The 17291-nt window shown below is 41.7% G+C and overlaps 1 protein-coding gene across 3 annotated transcripts in view; it reads right to left on the bottom strand.

Moving 5' to 3' along the window:
• Positions 1-17291, bottom strand: part of cemip (cell migration inducing hyaluronidase 1) — a 227616-nt gene that overhangs the window by 26625 nt on the left and 183700 nt on the right. For all 3 annotated transcript variants that reach the window (XM_059639312.1, XM_059639311.1, XM_059639313.1), the window contains exons 15-19: positions 12005-12074; positions 11741-11869; positions 10564-10649; positions 10242-10373; positions 5181-5216 (exon numbers count right to left, since the gene is read on the bottom strand). In XM_059639312.1, the coding sequence (XP_059495295.1) occupies positions 5181-5216; positions 10242-10373; positions 10564-10649; positions 11741-11869; positions 12005-12074 (453 nt within the window). The remainder of the gene's footprint in view (positions 1-5180; positions 5217-10241; positions 10374-10563; positions 10650-11740; positions 11870-12004; positions 12075-17291) is intronic.

The raw sequence follows: 17291 nt of genomic DNA, 5'->3' as shown, positions 1-17291 counted from the left end.
TTCCTGGAATGTATGCAAGATTTTTCTTTTAAACCATTATGTTGAGGAACAGATATCCTAAATTTGGTTTTTGTACAATGGGAAGGGGTTAATTATTAATCTTGTTGAGAGGTCATTTGGAAAACAGTAACCATAACATGATGGTATTCTTCATTAGGACAAAATGTAAAGCATTCCAATCCAAAATCAAGGCCTTAAATCTAAAAAGAAACTGCAAAGGCAATGAGGCATACGCTGACTATGATTGACTGGGTAACTTTAATAAAGGGCATGACAGAAGAACTGATGAATGCATTGCTGCAGATATACATTCCTTTCCAGTGAAACAATGCAAAAGGACCCAACTATAGTTAACAAAGAAATTATGGTTACTATTAGGTCCAAAAAGGAGTCAAATAAAATTGCTAAAGAAAACAGCAACCCCGAGGACTAGAAGCAGTTTAGAATTCAACCACAGGTTGTTTAAGAGGGGAAGAAACAGGGTACGACAGCAAACTTACTTCGAGCATAAAAGCGGACTACAAAAACTGCTGCAAGTTTTTGAAGAAAGAAAGAGATGAATGAAGACAAATGTTGGCCCTTACAGTCTGAAATGAATGAATTAATAATGGTGAAAAAAAGAAATGGCAGAACTACTAAACTACATTTGTTCCATCTTCAAAGAAGAAGGCACAAAAACCCAACAAGTCCTGGGAAAACAAGGGTCTTTTGGGAAGGAGGAATTGAAGATAAGTGTCATTAAAAAGTAGTGCTGTAGACATGAATGGCACTTAAAGTATACTAAAGGAGGTGGTCATGGTAATAGAGGATGCATAGGCTGTGATCTTCCAAAATTCTGGAGTATTTTGATGGAACAGTCCCAGTAGATTGGAGGATTGCAAATGTAATAGCCCTTTTTAAAAGAAGGCAGAAACCGAGGAATTGCAGAGCAGTTAGGCGAACATGCTGGAGACTACTATAAACAGCGTAATAATAGGACACAAAAATACCAATGGGAATACACAAAGTCAGCATGAATTGATGGAAGGGAAATCATGTTTGACAAACCTACTGGAGTTTTTTGAGGATCAGTAGTATCTTAGTGCACTATCTACAAGGTACACTGCAGAAATTCATCAGTCTTCAGAAGCACCTTCCAAACCCACAACCACTTCTGTCGAGAAGGACAAGGGCAGCAGATACATGGGAACACCACCACCTTGAAATACCCGTCCAAACAACTCACCATCCCGACTTGGGAATATATCACCATTCCTTCAGCATTTCTGGGTTAAAACTCTGGAATACCCTCCCTAATGACATGGTAGGTCAACCCACAGTGCAAGTGGACTGCAGCAGTTCAAGGAGGCAGCTCACCACCTCCTTTTTAAGGGCAACTAGGGATGGGCAATAAATACTGGCCCAGCCAGCGACAACCATGCCCCACAAGTGCATTTTTAAAAATGGAACTAATAAATTAGATGATGGAGAACAGTGGATGTGGCGTATTTGCATTTTCATTAAACTTTTGATAAAGTCCCACATAAGGGGTTACTGTGCAATATCAAAGCACATGGGATTGGGGGTAATGTACTGCCAAAGATTAAGAACTGGTTAGCAGACAGAAAACAGTGAGAATAAATGGTCCCCTTTCAGAGTAGCAGACCATAACAAATGGGAAATCACAAGGATGATTGCTTTGGCCAGTTTTTCACAATATATATCAATGATTTCGATGAGCTGATTGAGTGCTATATCTCCAAGTTTGCTGATGACAGAAAACAAAATGAGCATCGGAGTCATTTAAACAGAATGAGTGGGCAATTAAATGGCAGAAAATCTGATGAAGGTTCTAGGCCCGAAACGTCAGCTTTCCTGCTCCTAAGATGCCGCTTGGCCTGTTGTGTTCATCCAGCTCTACACCTTGTTATCTCGGATTCTCCAGCATCTGCAGTTCCTACTATCTCTGGTATAGTCACCATCTTTGTAAGAAGTTTGAGTAGGTGCAAGATTTACTGGAGGTATACAGGTCCTTGGTGCTATCTCAGCTGGAGTATTGTGTGTAGTCTTAGTTTCTTTACACAACGAAAGATATACTTGTCATAGAGGGAATACAGTGAAGGCCACCAATCTGCTACCTGAGATGGCAGGTTCATTGAATGAAGAGAAATTGGGCCAACTGGGCCTTCATTCACTGTATTTAAAAGAATTAGTAATGCAACTCATAGATACAGATTAGAAAGAAGGGGAGAGACCAAATTGATAAAAGTTTTAAAAAACAGATATACGGATCAGTCTCTGCATTATTCTCAAACATTGTGACTGATACAGTGGAGATTACTGATATGTTGACATTGGTAGCAAAGAATAAAGGAGGATCTCATTGAACCATAACATTCTGACAGGGCTGGATGGATTAGATACGCAGAGGATTTTTCTCCTGGGGTCAGACCGGGTGCAGGACAAGAGATCACAGTTTCTGAAATTGCGAAGGGCTGTTTCAGACTGAAAGGAAGTTAAATTTCTTCACTCAGAAGGTGGTGAACCTATGGAATTTTCTACCACAGTGTTGCGGAGGAGAAGTTACTGAATATATTTGAAGAAATGGATAGATTTCTAAAAACTGAAGGTGTTGACAGGTATGGGATGATGATTTTGGGACAAAGGACCATACATGCTCAAGTTGAATGGTGGGATCAAGCTTGATGGGCCAAATGGCCTATTGCTTCTCCTATTTTCTGTTTCCAACTGACATGTAGCTCTCTTCACTATCCATTTTTTGAAAACTTTATATTTGCTAACTCCCAGCTGATAGGGAGCATCCCAGAATCTGGGAATTTTCTAAAATTATAGCCAGACCATCTTCCATCTGCAGCTTCCTCTCTTAGAAAGTAGGCCACAAAGAGTCTGTAAAGTTTCTTCCAGTATTTTGGTCTTTACTTATATTAATTTCCCTACATCCCTCACTCTTTTCAGTAAGTACATTATCCCGTATTTCTTGACCCTTCTGCTGTGAAAACAGACTTTTGTCCAATGCCTTTGCTATTTCCTCATAATAATTTTAAAACTGATATTGGCATCACTGTTGGAATTTTGCAATACCTCTTGTGCCTTGGAAATGAGTGTATCTTGTGAAGATATCTTTAAGATCAAAGTGAAACGAGGTTAACTCTGGTAATTAGTTTTCGTGATATTAGGAGGCCATTAGACTTCTGAGAAATACCCAAATGACTGAACTGAGGTTGTTTTGAGGATTAAAACGTATTATCAAAATATATGGCTAATTGGGATCAAATTACAATGGATCTCAAACAGAGGACAATAATTACCCGTAGAAAACAGAACCCAAAGTTGAGGGGATGAGAAGAAGCAGTTATCCAAAGAGCTGTATAATATACTTAAAAATGATGGATAGGTGAAGACAGGGAGACCAGGGATGGCAAATTACACAGGATTCCTATTACAGATGTTTTCAAAGCTGTTTTTGCCAAAGCCAAGCAGATTATTTAAAGAGGTCAGAGAAGACAGCCTCTGTGCCATCAAGCCTGCTTGAGCCTTCCTCCTTCATAATGAAATGAGAATGGATCTCATTTCATTTGTCCTATGGGGGGAGTGTTATGCTGATGGATCAGAATCCCAAAGAATTTGCAGACATTTCTTACTTTTAATTCCAAACGTGTTGCTTTTCAAGGTCTGCAATGGAAAATCTGCAGATTTAAATTCCAGTGACTGTCTGTACAGCCCTGTGTGAAGCTAATGGAATGTTGCACTCTGCTGTACCTTATGAGTAATGATGTTCAGGGATATGGGGGAAAAGGCAAGAGATTGGTACTAAAGAATAGAGCCAGACTACAGGGCTTTTGTGATGCAGTGATAGTGTCCATACCTTTGGGCCAGGAAGCCTGATTCCAGACCCACCTGCTCCAGAGGTGTGTTATAACATCCGCGATCAAGTGGCCAGCAGGAGAAATGGCTACTAGAAATGGTTGAGAGCTACAATCAAGCATGCTGGGAATTTGGTCAAGCTAGTTTAAACTCTAACTTTGGTTAAAACTGCAGCCAAGACATGTTGGGACCTATCCTATAAGCTGTGACCCGCAGTTTCCTACATTGACCAAGTAAGGGAGGCGTCCTACTGGCCTGCTTGACATACTGGCACCACTATTACCTTATATGGAGCAGAGTATGTGACTGTTTATGGTTTGGTATAAACAATGGGGAGTTATTTACCCATTAGCTCCATTGGGGATAGAACATTGTGATCAAGTTTGGCTGAATGCCAGAGAAGTTTCTGGAAGAATGAGCACGCTTTGGGGATAAAAGTTACAAGCACAGAGTTTTTATATTCACAAAGTACGCGCCTTGAAGTTATGTTAAAACAGACAAAGAGCCATGAGGCAAGATCTACACTGAGAATGAAAGTTGGCCTGTTTACTAGATTCAAAGTAGTATTTGTTTCAAGCCAAACTTAGAGTTAGAGTTAATGTGAATTAAACTAAGATAAAGTGAAGTCAAATGAAGTGAGTTAAAGTTGAGGTTAAGTTAGATGAGGGGAGAAGTAAATGTTGCAACAAACGTATGGTTTCTATTGATAGCTAAAGAGTTTATCTAGGGGTTTGTTTCATTATACTCTGAATTGACCTCTTATCTTTTGTCTGTCACACAAAGGAAGAACACCTGGAAGAAGGGTGAAGTCCTCTTTCAGGTAATAGATCCCTGAATAGCTTGACTGGTAATAGAGTCAGAGCAGTTATGATAGCCCAAATGGCCTACTTCTGCACCATAATAATTTGTGATTCTACAAAACTGTCTACTTCAAGAGAGGGAGAGACTTACCAACAAGAGAAAAAAAAGGGATTCATTGATCTCTTCCCTGTTGGAAGGAAGCCACCATGCACAGAAAAGTCTGCTGTACCATTCAGGTATGCACAAGGACTGGGTTTAAATGGCCATTTTCAACTCAACCTAAGGGTATTAGTGGAACTGAAGCCTCTCATATGTAAGAGGCTGGGTTTGAACAGTGCTAAAATGAACTTTGGTGCAACCAATTAAGAGGAGTGGTGAATAAAGGAAGGGAGCCAGTTTATCCCTCCCCATCCAAGAGTTCAACATTTTGGTGTATCCCCTCTGGAACACTAACAAATTGGGTAGCATGCCTGGAGTCTGGTTGTATGATAGACTTGGTTACTACAAGCTCTTACCTTGCAAGAGTCAATCCAATTCCATTATCAGCAAATCTAAGGAAAAAGGACAAACAAAGTGAATAATTGTATGACTGGAATTGAAGCTGAATTTTTCCAGGCCTAAGGCTCCAATATCCAACAAACATCAATGACCTAAATGGATAGTTCAGTCACAGTTCAGTGCATCACAGTTTGCTCAATGCACTCATTCTGTCCAATCTTCTTAATCTCTGTGAAAAAGAAAACAACAGACGGCAAATCACCGGTTCCTATGAGTCGTGACAAAATAAATTCATTCAAAACAAAATGTGTTTCTAATTTCCTATCCTCCGTGATTAGGGTGGCGCGCCCCCTCATTTTCTCTGTATGTATCTCGCTGGGTATCGTGAATTAATATTGCTGTTTTTGGCACTAGTCAATGTATTGCATGGTTTCTGCATGAATTTTATAGCAAATGGGTCTACTCTGTAACTGAGATTGAACATCCGAGAACAAAACTAAAGCAAGAATTATCAATGCACCATTAGGAGCTGGCTTTCACTCTCATTGTCTGGAAATAATGGGCCAGTAATGGCCTGAAAATGGGTATGGTGGCCACCCATTTCCCATCAAAACTGTAGTCAATTTCATTTGGGAAAAGACCCACAATCAGGTCATCAAAACGTCACCTATTAATATAGAAGTCAGAGTTCAATAATGAAAATACAAGACTGATTCTCAATCTTGTTTGCAGCTTATTGAAGCCTGTGCAATGCAAAGCAGAAACAGTTGCTTCTTCTGGCCATACAAAAAAAGTACAGAACCCCTACACTTGTATTCATCAGATCGTACCGGTACTGGAGATGGGTGAAGGGCCCTTTGGCTTTCATGAATCATCTAAGAGAAAGCTTGTTGTTTTCCAATTTGCATGGATGCATCAGGTGACCAGTGACAGAAACATGAGGGATAGGAATTCATGTGATGTAACCTCTGGAAATACTTCCAGTCAGAATTGGTATCCCCATCACCACTCAAATTGGTATTTGAATAACTTTCAAAATCTATCCAATAATGTCAATGAAGGAAAGTGGACCAAGTGAATTGATTGTAAAGATGATAGCGCATAACCTGGTGCTCAGGGATATGGTAAATGGTGACAGAAAAAAAAAATGGAATTCAATAGCGAAGTAGACAAGACTTCATGACTGAGTCACAGAGGTTCAGAAATCTGAAACAACTAAAGAACAAAGATTTGGAATTCTCTAAGTGAGGCACTGGGAAATCTCATCTGAATAGTTAAAAATACCACCACCTCCAATTTTGCATGGTCTGCGTGCACAGAGATGGCCAGACAGGTTTGTTCAGGCTTACAGCCCAAATGAGTGCTCAATTTTTGGAAATCAATTTATTTTAATAATTTTCATAAGTTCCCAATGTAGCTTCTGCCTTATTCTGGAAGTGAGAATAATAGGGCATTCAGACTCACAGGCCAAGTCTGCCGTTAGATTACAGGTGAACAACTGCTGAAAGCAGCATAGGGGAGCGTAAGCCAAAGGGGAATTCCTTCTTTAAATATTGTTGGTTGCAAATGGAATGGTGAAGGGTAGGGATGCATTCAAATCTCTGAGCTATCTAAATACTATTTGCCAGTTCTTTCTACGTTCACTTTGCCAAATCTACCTTGGAAAAGATCCATCAACATGATCTTGAAGATTTCCATGGGTCTAAAATCTACAGACTTCTGGCAAAAGCAAGTGTGTTTCCTGATTTCACAGTCGAGTACTGAATGTCATTTCAATATTTTCTGGGTTTCAGATTGGATTCTGGAATATTTGCCAGACTTGCTGTTTATCACTGGGGCAGCACAGTGGCTCAGTGGTTAGCACTGCAGCCTCACAGCACGAGGGACCCGGGTTCAATTCCACCGTCGGGCATCTGTCTGTGTGGAGTTTGCACGTTCTCCCTGTGTCTGTGTGGGTTTCCTCCGGGTGCTCTGATTTCCTCCCACAGTCCAAAGATGTGCAGGCTAGGTGGTTTGTCCATGCTAAATTGCCCGTAGTATTGAGGGATATGGAGCTTAGGTGGGTTATAGGGGGATGGGTTGGTGTGGACTTGTTGAGCCAAAGGGCCTGTTTCCACACTGTAGGGATTCTATGGTGTAATGAGGCAAAAACCAATTGTAGTAAAACTCTGTGTTGATATGCCATCAGTCTGTAGGCAAATCACTGAAGTACACATGCTCAGGTGAAGGTATTTATCTGTGCGTTGTCCTCCATGAAGCTTGTTTCAAATATACGTACAGATAATACCCTGCATTGCCTTGAAAATGATGTTCTTCACTATTGCATGGTTACTCCATTGATCTAACATTCAGTAATGGATGAGTAGAAATGTCCTTCAATTAAATATTGCTTTTGATTCCTGCCACAAACACCATGCCCTGTCCACCAATCCCATCTCTCTCCCAGGTCACTGTCTCTGATTGAACTGGATTGTTCACACCCTTGGACTTGACCCTGAGCTGAAGTTCCAACCCAAACATCCTCTCCGCTGCCAAAAATATCCACTGAGGACAACCATGCATTACTGAAACCATCTTTCCTAACATTGTTAGCTCCAGGTTTGACTGTTTCCAAGCAGTCCATGACACCTGAGTTTATCTAAATCTCCACTGGCCATATCCTAATCCACCCAAATTCCATTCACACATCAGCAAAACACACGGTGGTTTCTGTTCTAGCAGCATCTCAGTTTTGATACTGTCATCCTGGAATTCCAATCCTTCCATAGTTTTATTTCTTTAATTTTGTAACCACCTACAGTCCTTCAACCCTCAGAGGTATCAGTGTTCCTCCAGTTCTAGCTTCATGTGTATGCTATATTTCCTTCACCCAACTTCGTTACTGATTAGGTCTTCAGCTGACTGGCCCTAAGCTCTGAAGTTTATCTTTGAATTTATCCATCACGCTTAACTATCTAAAGACATTTTTCAAGACATTGATCAACCTTTTGGCTGCTAGTCTTTATCGTTTCAAGTTGAAGAGGAGATGTAAGAACATAAGCAATAGAGGTAGACAATACAACTTTTTGAACTTGATCTGCCAATCAATACAATCATGGTTCATTCTCTGTCTCAACAGTTGCTGTTGAGATGGAGGGAATCTTGTGGTGGGTAAGTCACCTCCTCACTTGCCAGGATTCTGTCACAGTCATACAGTATGGAAGCCCTTCAGTCCAACTCGTCCATGCCAAGCAGAAATCCCAATCTGATGTGGTCCCATTTGCCCTCATTTTGCCCATGTCCCTCTAAACCCTTTCTATTCACATATCTGTCCACCTGCCTTTTAAATGTTGTAATCATACCAGCCTCCACCACTTCCTCTGGCAGCTTGGTCTATACATGCACCACCCTCTGCATGAAAAAGTTCCCTCTCAGGATCTTTTCAAGTCTTGACACTCTCACCTTAAATCTATGCCCAATGGTTTTGGACTACCCCAACCTAGGAAAAAGACCTTGGCTTTTTGTGTTTTTATCCCCTCATTTGTTAAGGCCCCACCATCAAGGGCACAAATCAGGTGTGTGAAGGTATACTCCCCACTTGCCTGCAATACCCTAACCCAAACACTCAAGATGTTTGCCAGTATCCAGGACAAAATAGTTCAATTGATGAGCACTACAACCAATCTCTTCAACATTCACTTCCTTCTGCACTAGCACAGAGTGGCAACATTGTATACCACCCCCAAGATTCATGGCACAAGCTCAACAAAGCTCCTCGAACCACCCCTTGAAAAACCTCAAATTTTACCTCCGAGATGGACAAAGGCAACGGGAACATCAGAGCCTGCAAGTTCCCCTCCAAACCACACTCGGTCATGATTTGGAAGTTTATCACCGTTCTTTCAATGTCAATGCATCAAAATTCCAAAACTCCCTCGTTAACAGCATTGTGGGTGTTCCTACACTACTAGGACTACAGCAGTTCAAGATAGCACCATCACCTTCTACAAGCCTACTAGGGGCAGGCTAGTCTGGCCAATTTAACCTCAACTAGATGCTGGTCTGACCAATTTAACCTCACACCCTAGGAATAAATTTTTAAAAATACTTTCATTTTACTGCTCATTCCCAATATCCTTTGATCCCTGACAGACCAACATTTTGGAGTTGTTGGTTGGTTCACTGAGCTGACTAGTTTACGTGCAAATGTTTCATTTCCTTCTAGATGACATCCACAGAGCTCTGCAGCCTCTGTTGAAGCACTGTTATTCTGTCCTGCTCTGAATTTATATGGTCTGATCTGTCATGGTGGGCAGTCTCCTTTCCAGTTTTGTGCTGTAATGGTATGCAGATGGAGTCTATTTCAACATGGTTGTTAATTGTGGTTGAAAACCAGGCGTTCAGGAATTCTCATGCTTGCCTTTGTCTCCCTTGTCCCAATCCTTCTATGTCGGAACGTATTGAAGTGACGGAGTGTTGGTGGTGGGGCCTTTTTTTTGTGAGTTGGTGTATCCTGGAAGCCAGTTTCCTGCCCATCTGTCCTAAATAGTGTTTCTTGCAGTTACTGCAAGGTATTTTACGTATGATATTTATCCTGCTCATTGTGGGGATGGCGTCTTCCATTTCTGAGAGTAACTGGCAAAGTGTGGCTGTTGGTTTGTTGTCCTATGACACAGATCTTTGTTAAAATATTACTTATGTTCATCTCAGCTTTAAATATACCTATATTCAACAATGGAGCACTCAGATAGAGAATTCCAAAGATCCAAAACCCTTTGAGTGAAGCTCATCTCAGTCCCAAATAATTGTCCCTTGTAACTGTGCCCCCAGTTTTAGATTCTATCTTGATTTCAACATTTGTGCTGTGATGCGCTTTGGGAAATTTAATTACAATAAGGGAGTTATGTAAATCCAAGTTGTTGTCATATCCTAGAAATGGATAAACAGATTGTTGGCTGGTGAGCTAAATATAGCAGCTCTCAAGTATCTGCATACTAGAGGAAGTGCTGATGTAGTACATTTCTACTTAAATTACATTTTCAACCTTTAATTCATCTTTTATAGATGTAACATTTTTAAGAGATTGAATTGAAACTTACTGGCAGTTCTCCAGCCACACGTCTCCACCACGAAGCCAAGCACCGTGGTCCTGGTTTTTATATGCAATATAATTTTTGATTATAGCAGGTTCCCTCGGTTTATGAGGATCAGCTCCTTTATGGGGACTGTACCTAGGTAAGAAATCACACAGCTCCTTTATATAGTCCAAAGAAAACAAGAATTTATTTGCAATTTTATAACTTCACCAGAGAAAATTTCACTGGATGGTCACTGAGTTCATACTTTTAAATGCAAGTGTGTGAAACACAGATAGTTTTAATTAGGCTGCTTCTAAATTGGAGTCTCTGTGCATCAACTGACCTGGCACCAACCAGTGAGAGGAATGGCCTCTTGTCCTTTGCATTAGCTTCAGTTGTCTTCACTCCATTGTCAATCATCATACCAGCCTGAAACATAGATTGGAAAACATTTGAAACACCCTTTCGATATAGAGAGAGCATAATATATTAAATGCAAATAGTCCAGCCAAGAGATTGCAAATTTTGAATGGGATGTGTGATTTAACACAACATGAAATTCATTATCTTTAAAATGTCATCTGTGGGGGATCCAAAAGGAGCCGGAAAATCACCAGCCAATAGCAACAAGGCTGGAAGCCCAGTTTGAGGCCTTCCGGTTGGAGTCAGCACTCTATGGTCCATTGTGTCGGGTCTAGAATGGGGGGGAACGCTCCTGTTCTAGATCTGCCACAATGGGCCATTAACCTAATTAAGCTTCATGAGTACTCGGGCCTTTCTATTTGCTACAAAGAAACTTCATTTTCATTGAATTAAAAAGCTCCAAGGTAATCTACTTGAAGGAATCTCAACATGGTACTTTAATCATGACCAGATGTTGCCTGAAAAGATACGCTCTAATTTGCGTAGCTCAATTTAGGAAACTTGGTCAGCATGGACGAGTTGGGCCGAAGGGCCTGTTTCTGTGCTGTATGACTTTATGACCCGACTCAAGCTAAGACATTGGAAATCGTGAGCAGTAGGCACTGCTGAGAAATCTGGGCCAGAATGACTCCATGTACCAACTGCCCTAATGTTTCAGACAGGGTTTTCCCAGACTTTTCACACCCAAATCTGCCTGGAATTTTTAATCTTTTTGTTTCCTCCTCTCTCAGGAGATAACCTTGTTTTGATATAGAGGTGTGCAAAGTCACAATTTTGAAAGATGAGTTGAATGGACAGGGGAGCGTGCACTTGTCCATCACTGTACAAACTGCTTCACCAGTCTGTCGGTGTTGATATTTGTCAATGCAATTTAGATGCACACCCCATGATATTGGGAACACGTTTAATGACAAAATTGTCTAATTGTCCCCCATGTTTTTACATCAGCAGACTTCGCAACAGCTGGGAATATACTCATAAATATTCACAGAGACCCATATGTTTCAACAAATACCAGCTGAATGACTATAAAGATGTTTATCTCATTCCTTCAGTGTAGCTCTCTGCTGTATTACAGAAATTGCGTGCAGACTTACCCTATAGTTGGAATGAGCCCTGTTGTCAGTGAACTTTCCCAGTGGCACATGTTCAGAATAACCAGGGGAATACATTCCTTCTGAAGGCCCTGTGGGCACGTGGTGGAAAATAAACCAAAATCCAGTTTCCTGTGATGTAAACATGCAGATAAATATTTGTGCTTCTAAAATGTACTGTTCTGCAGTTTAAATATGGAATAAATAGCCAGCACGTGATTCTGACCTCATGGTAAATATTAACATATGAGACAGGAGAGGACCTACCTCAGACCCTGCAGCTGAGCAGTTGATGAGATTATTGTTGGGATTTGCGATCCAAAATGTGGAGACTGCACTGAAATAAAACAGCAAAGATTTACTCTGTAGGTGGGAGTGACACGTCCAATCCAAGTTCATGAATCCTTTCAGTGTGGAAGCGAGCTATTCAGCCCACTGTGTCACACCAACACTCTGAAGCGTATACCCACACAGACCCATCCCGCAACCCTATATTTCCCATGGCTAATCCACCTAGTCTGCATATCCCTGAACTCTACGGGCAATTTAGCATGGCCAATCCAGCTAACCAGCACAGTTTGCACTATTGGAGGAAACCGGAGCACCCGGAGCACCCACGCAGACAGCCTAAGGGTGGAATCGAACCCGGCCCCTGGTACTGTAAGGCAGCAGTGCTAACCACCGAACTACCCCATGCCACCCCAAAAACCAAAAGGCTCTGTACCTTGTATTTGTTAATTTTCTTAAATTGTACACAGGAAGTTACATTTTATTAGGATACTTATTCTTTTAGCATTCTGGATCTGGTCTTTTATGAAAGACAAAGCAGTTCCTCATAAAAGTTTCTGTTTGCTTTATCCCCCTGCACCCTGACGCATGTCAGAAGTGGCATCACCAGTTAAACTGTTCACAATCTGACTTTACACCAGTTTCCAACAGGGATTCCAAACAGCTCTGCTTACAAGGCCACAAAGGAGCACAGATTGTGATCGAGAGCATTGCACTAAACATTACCTACAGCTCAGCCCACACGACTTAAAGTGAAATGATTTCTTGTTCAATGCTTTCATGGATATAGACGCCACACCTAGAATCATGCAGCAAGGAATATGTCCATTCACCTCTTGTACCTCTGCTGGCATTTTCATGGGCTGTTTAATTTATTTCGATGTAACAACACTTTCCCAAAACACTTTACATTACTCTTCTTCAAGCACATGCCCAATTGCCTTGCGATATTTTACATGGAATCTGCTTCCTTACCAACAATGCTTCCCACATCTTGACAGTTCTCCATGCCTGTATAGCTCTTTGTCAATTATATTAAATCTATGATCTCTGGTTAGCAAACCATTTATCAGCGCCTGAAACATCAGCCTTCCTGCTCCTCTGATGCTGCTTGGCCTGCTGTGTTCATCCAGCTCTACACCTTGTTATCACAGATTCTCCAGCATCTGCAGTTCCTACTATCTCTGAAACATTTATCAGAGCATTTCCTTTAAGCATTTTGATCAAAATGCTTCAGATTCTGAGCATGTTTGCAGGTTGTCTCCTTGGCCCTCTGTTTCATGGTGAACAATGCCACTTCTCCAATCTCTCCATGTGGCTAAAATTTTTGCTTCCATTTAGCAAAGCTCCCCTTCAGGGCTTTGACATTGTTCCTACAGTGTGGCATCCAAGCCATCTTGTGCAGTTTTCTTCCTCTTGGGTTAGGAACATACTGATTGAGAAAGAGCACATGACAGGAAATCTTCTGTCTCATCCTAATTGGGTTAGTCCAACTACAATTCCATTATTTTTAAATTTCTCTGCATTCTGCCTGCAGATTTGCACCTCTTACCCAATTCTCACTATCTTTGGGTTTATAGTAAACATTCATCAATGTACCAGCTCTAACCAAAGCAGTTCTGCCATTGAACGTTTCCAGTGTTCCTTTGGTAAAACCTTTCTAACACACTCAATGATGCTATCACCTTCTCCACTCTTTTCTCTTTCTTTCCCTCTTCCTCCTGAATACAGTGAAACCAGGAATGCTTGGTTTTCATTCCTGCCCACATTTGATACAACTCTCCCTTATCACCAACTGGTGCCTGTAGCTCTGTAGCTTTTGCTTGAACACACTGAGTCCAGCATAATCTTTTTGTCTTCCTCTAACTTCTTCAATGAGTTACAAATCTCCAGATCTTTCTGCTCCTGCACCCCCTTCTTAAATTTTAACAATTTTTCTATACAGTGTCTCTTCATTCTTCTTTCCAACATGCATCACTGCTAACCTTTCTGTAAATCTGCTTTACTGTTCTGATCTCTTGGACAGCCTTGATTTTAATCACGCCCCATTGATGGCTGTGTCTTCAATAGCCTACGGCCAATGCCATCAAATTTACTCCTTACAACTCTGCCTCTTGGTCTCATCTTCCTTTTTTAAGGGACTCCTTAATATTGGTGCAGAAGTTGGCCATTCAGCCTGCCAAGCCTGCTGTGCCATTCAATATAATCGTGTCTGATTGAACACTTCAATACCTTATATCCATGACATTATGCTGCCATAATTATTCATGGCATTTTAATTTTACTTTTTAATTCTTATGCCTTTGAACAAGGAATTCATCACCCAACCTGGCGCCACTCAGTATGTGCCTCAGAATCTTTTGTCGTTTTATATTATTCCTGTGAGGCATCTTGAGACATCACATTACACTAAAGGTGCTATATCCAATCAGTAGCAATGGTTGTTGTGAAACTTCATTTGCCTTGTGTTCCTTTGTTCTCCCAGTCTTGCTAAGACATCCTGAAATGTGCAACAGGTGTGTGTGCGCGCGTGTGCGTGTGTATATATACATGTGTGTGTGTTTGTGTGTCTGTGTCTCTGCGTCTATGTATGCGTGTGTCTCTGTGTCTATGTGTCTGTGCACATGCGTGTTTGTGTCCGTGTCTGTATGCGTATCTGTGTGCCTGTGTGTGTATCTGTGTCTGTATCTGTGTGTCTGTGTCTATGTCTCTGTGTGTGCGCATGTGTGTCTGTGTCTGCCTGTGCGTGAGCACGTAGCTCTGTGTGTGCGCGCACACACGCATGTCTGTGTGTGTGTGTGCGCGCGAGCATGTGCGTCTGTGCGTGGCTCTGTGTGTGTATATGTGTGTGTGCTTCTGTGTGTCTCTGTGTCTATGTCGGTGTGTCTGTCTGCATGCCTGTGTGCGTGTGTATCTGTGTCTGAGAGTGTGTGTGTGTGTGTGTGTCGGTGTGTCTCTCTGTCTGTGTGTCTCTCTGTGCCTTTGTGTTTCTGTGTGTGTGTCTGTCTCAGTCTTTGTCACTGTGTGTGCACATGTGTGTTTGTGTGTGTGTGTCTGTCTCAGTCTTTGTCACTGTGTGTACACGTGTGTTTCTGTGTGTGTCTGTCTCAGTCTTTGTCGCTGTGTGTGCACTTGTGTCTGTCTGTGCATGTGCGCATCTGTGTGTCTGCATGTGTGAGAGTGAGTGAGTGAGTGAGTGAGTGAGTGAGTGAGTGTGAGTGTTTGCGTGCTCACGCTCCTTCTGCGCCATGAGTGAGGATAACCATCTTTCTGCACTGACCAGATTAGTTGATCAAACAATGTGGAGTTTACTGCATTACTGAAACTATTTACAGATTACATGAATATGATCTATATCACAGAGACTACTAGCAGTACATTAGTCTCACATCTATCTTCTACATGTTCCTTCATTATAATGACCAAATGCCCATGACATTATCACAGGTGATGCTTACTGCACTCAAGCATGTATTAACTCTTTCAGACCCAAATATAGCAGTACTGTCCTCCTCGCTATTTACTATATTTTCAACAGGGACACAGAATTCTTGCTATTGGCCACTTGATAGTAAACATATATTCCCAAGACTGTCTGTGATAAATTACTTGATTACATAAAACACTGAGGCTCTGCCACTTACATGAAATGGAAATTAGGTGTGATCCCTGGTTTTCTCTGCTCTTCTTCAAAACATTGCTCAGGGATATTTCACATCCACCTAAGGGTCAATGAGGCCTTGCTATAAAGTATCAACAGAAAGGCAGTGTCTCTGACAACGTAACCCAGATTGTCATCTTCAGTGCAAGTACTCCGACAGGGAAATGTCCTGCTGCACTTTCCTCGTGAGAAAGGACCCGGAGTAGTGGGATCTTATAGGGAAGGAGAGGGGGTAAGGGCAGGTGCAGGATGGAGACCAAATCCTGCTCCCCCCCATCGCAACACCAACCCCAGGAGCAAGTCAGAGCAGCCACAATGGCTGTCACATATCAGGAAGGATGGTTACAAGGCTCTGGGATTTTTCTCTCCAGTCTTTCATTTCAATATTAGGCCCTCTACCCCTCAAACGTACACCCTGGCCAGCCATTCCCAAAGCTCCATCTATAGCACTTCACTATACTTCATGCCCCTGTATCAATTCATACAGCCCTGATACCTTTCTTGACAAGCTATCCTCCCTCACATATCGCCATGGCTCCTTTCAGCACTCATTGAATCATAGGATTGCTACAGTGTGGAACCAGGCTGTTCAGCCTATCAAGTGCATCCCACCCATACCCACTCACTCTCCTATCCTCATAACCCTGCGTCTCCCGTGGCCAAGCCACCTAACCTGCACATCTTTGGACGGTAGGAGGTAACTGGAGCACCTGGAGGAAACCCTCGCAGACGTGTGGAGAACGTACAAACCCTACACAGACGATCGCCCGAGGCTGGAATTGAACCTGGGCTCCTGCTGCTATGAGTTGGTAATGCTAACCACTGAGCCACTGTGCTGCTCAACTTCTGCCAACGCATGCCACTCCACAGTCATCCGCATGGTTCATCACTGACCTATGCCATCTTGATACAACCAAAGGCTAAGATATACCCACCAATTATGCCCAGCCCCTTAAAGCGACTATACTAACTCACTGCTATCTCTAGCCAACACATATTGCACCAAAATCACCCTTTTCCTTACAATTGCAAAAATCAGGGCAAATGCCATTCCACCAGTACAGCAATGAAATCGCAGCCCGAATTATGGATTCCCATCTCTACAGTGGCATTTCATCCCATCACCGTTTCGCACAGAGGGGAGAGTAAAGCCAAAGCAAAAGTAAAACAAAAGCCCAAGAACTTCTTGGTTATCAGGATTTTCCTCGAATTTTGCAACAGAGTCCTATTTCCAACATAACTAAAAATAGAGTGCATCTCCAGGTCAGTTGATGTAATCTAAATAAGCTTTTCTGAATCATCTCAACTCCATCTGTAGCAGAGTTAAAATAAAATCAGAGTCTGTGATAATCTGTTTTGGTTTTGAGTTTTCAGCAAAACTGTCTTAACCACTGGAATTGTTTTTAAATAATAGAAAGCAGAGTTTCAATCAGAAACACATTCTTCTCTTAGCTTTATGGTGTTATAGTTAATAATAAACAATAAAAGCTTGATTTGTGGCACCTGATAACCTGAAAATGGGTTTACAATGGGAATTTACAACTTGCTGTGGCATTTTATTAAGCCTTTGTGGCAGTCTTCTTAATATTCTGTGTCATCTGAATC

The sequence above is a fragment of the Stegostoma tigrinum genome, chromosome 33 (assembly GCF_030684315.1).
Source record: "Stegostoma tigrinum isolate sSteTig4 chromosome 33, sSteTig4.hap1, whole genome shotgun sequence".
In the NCBI taxonomy this organism is placed as follows: domain Eukaryota; kingdom Metazoa; phylum Chordata; class Chondrichthyes; order Orectolobiformes; family Stegostomatidae; genus Stegostoma; species Stegostoma tigrinum.
Note: the sequence above shows the minus strand (reverse complement) of the source record. Positions and strands in the feature narration are given on the sequence as shown.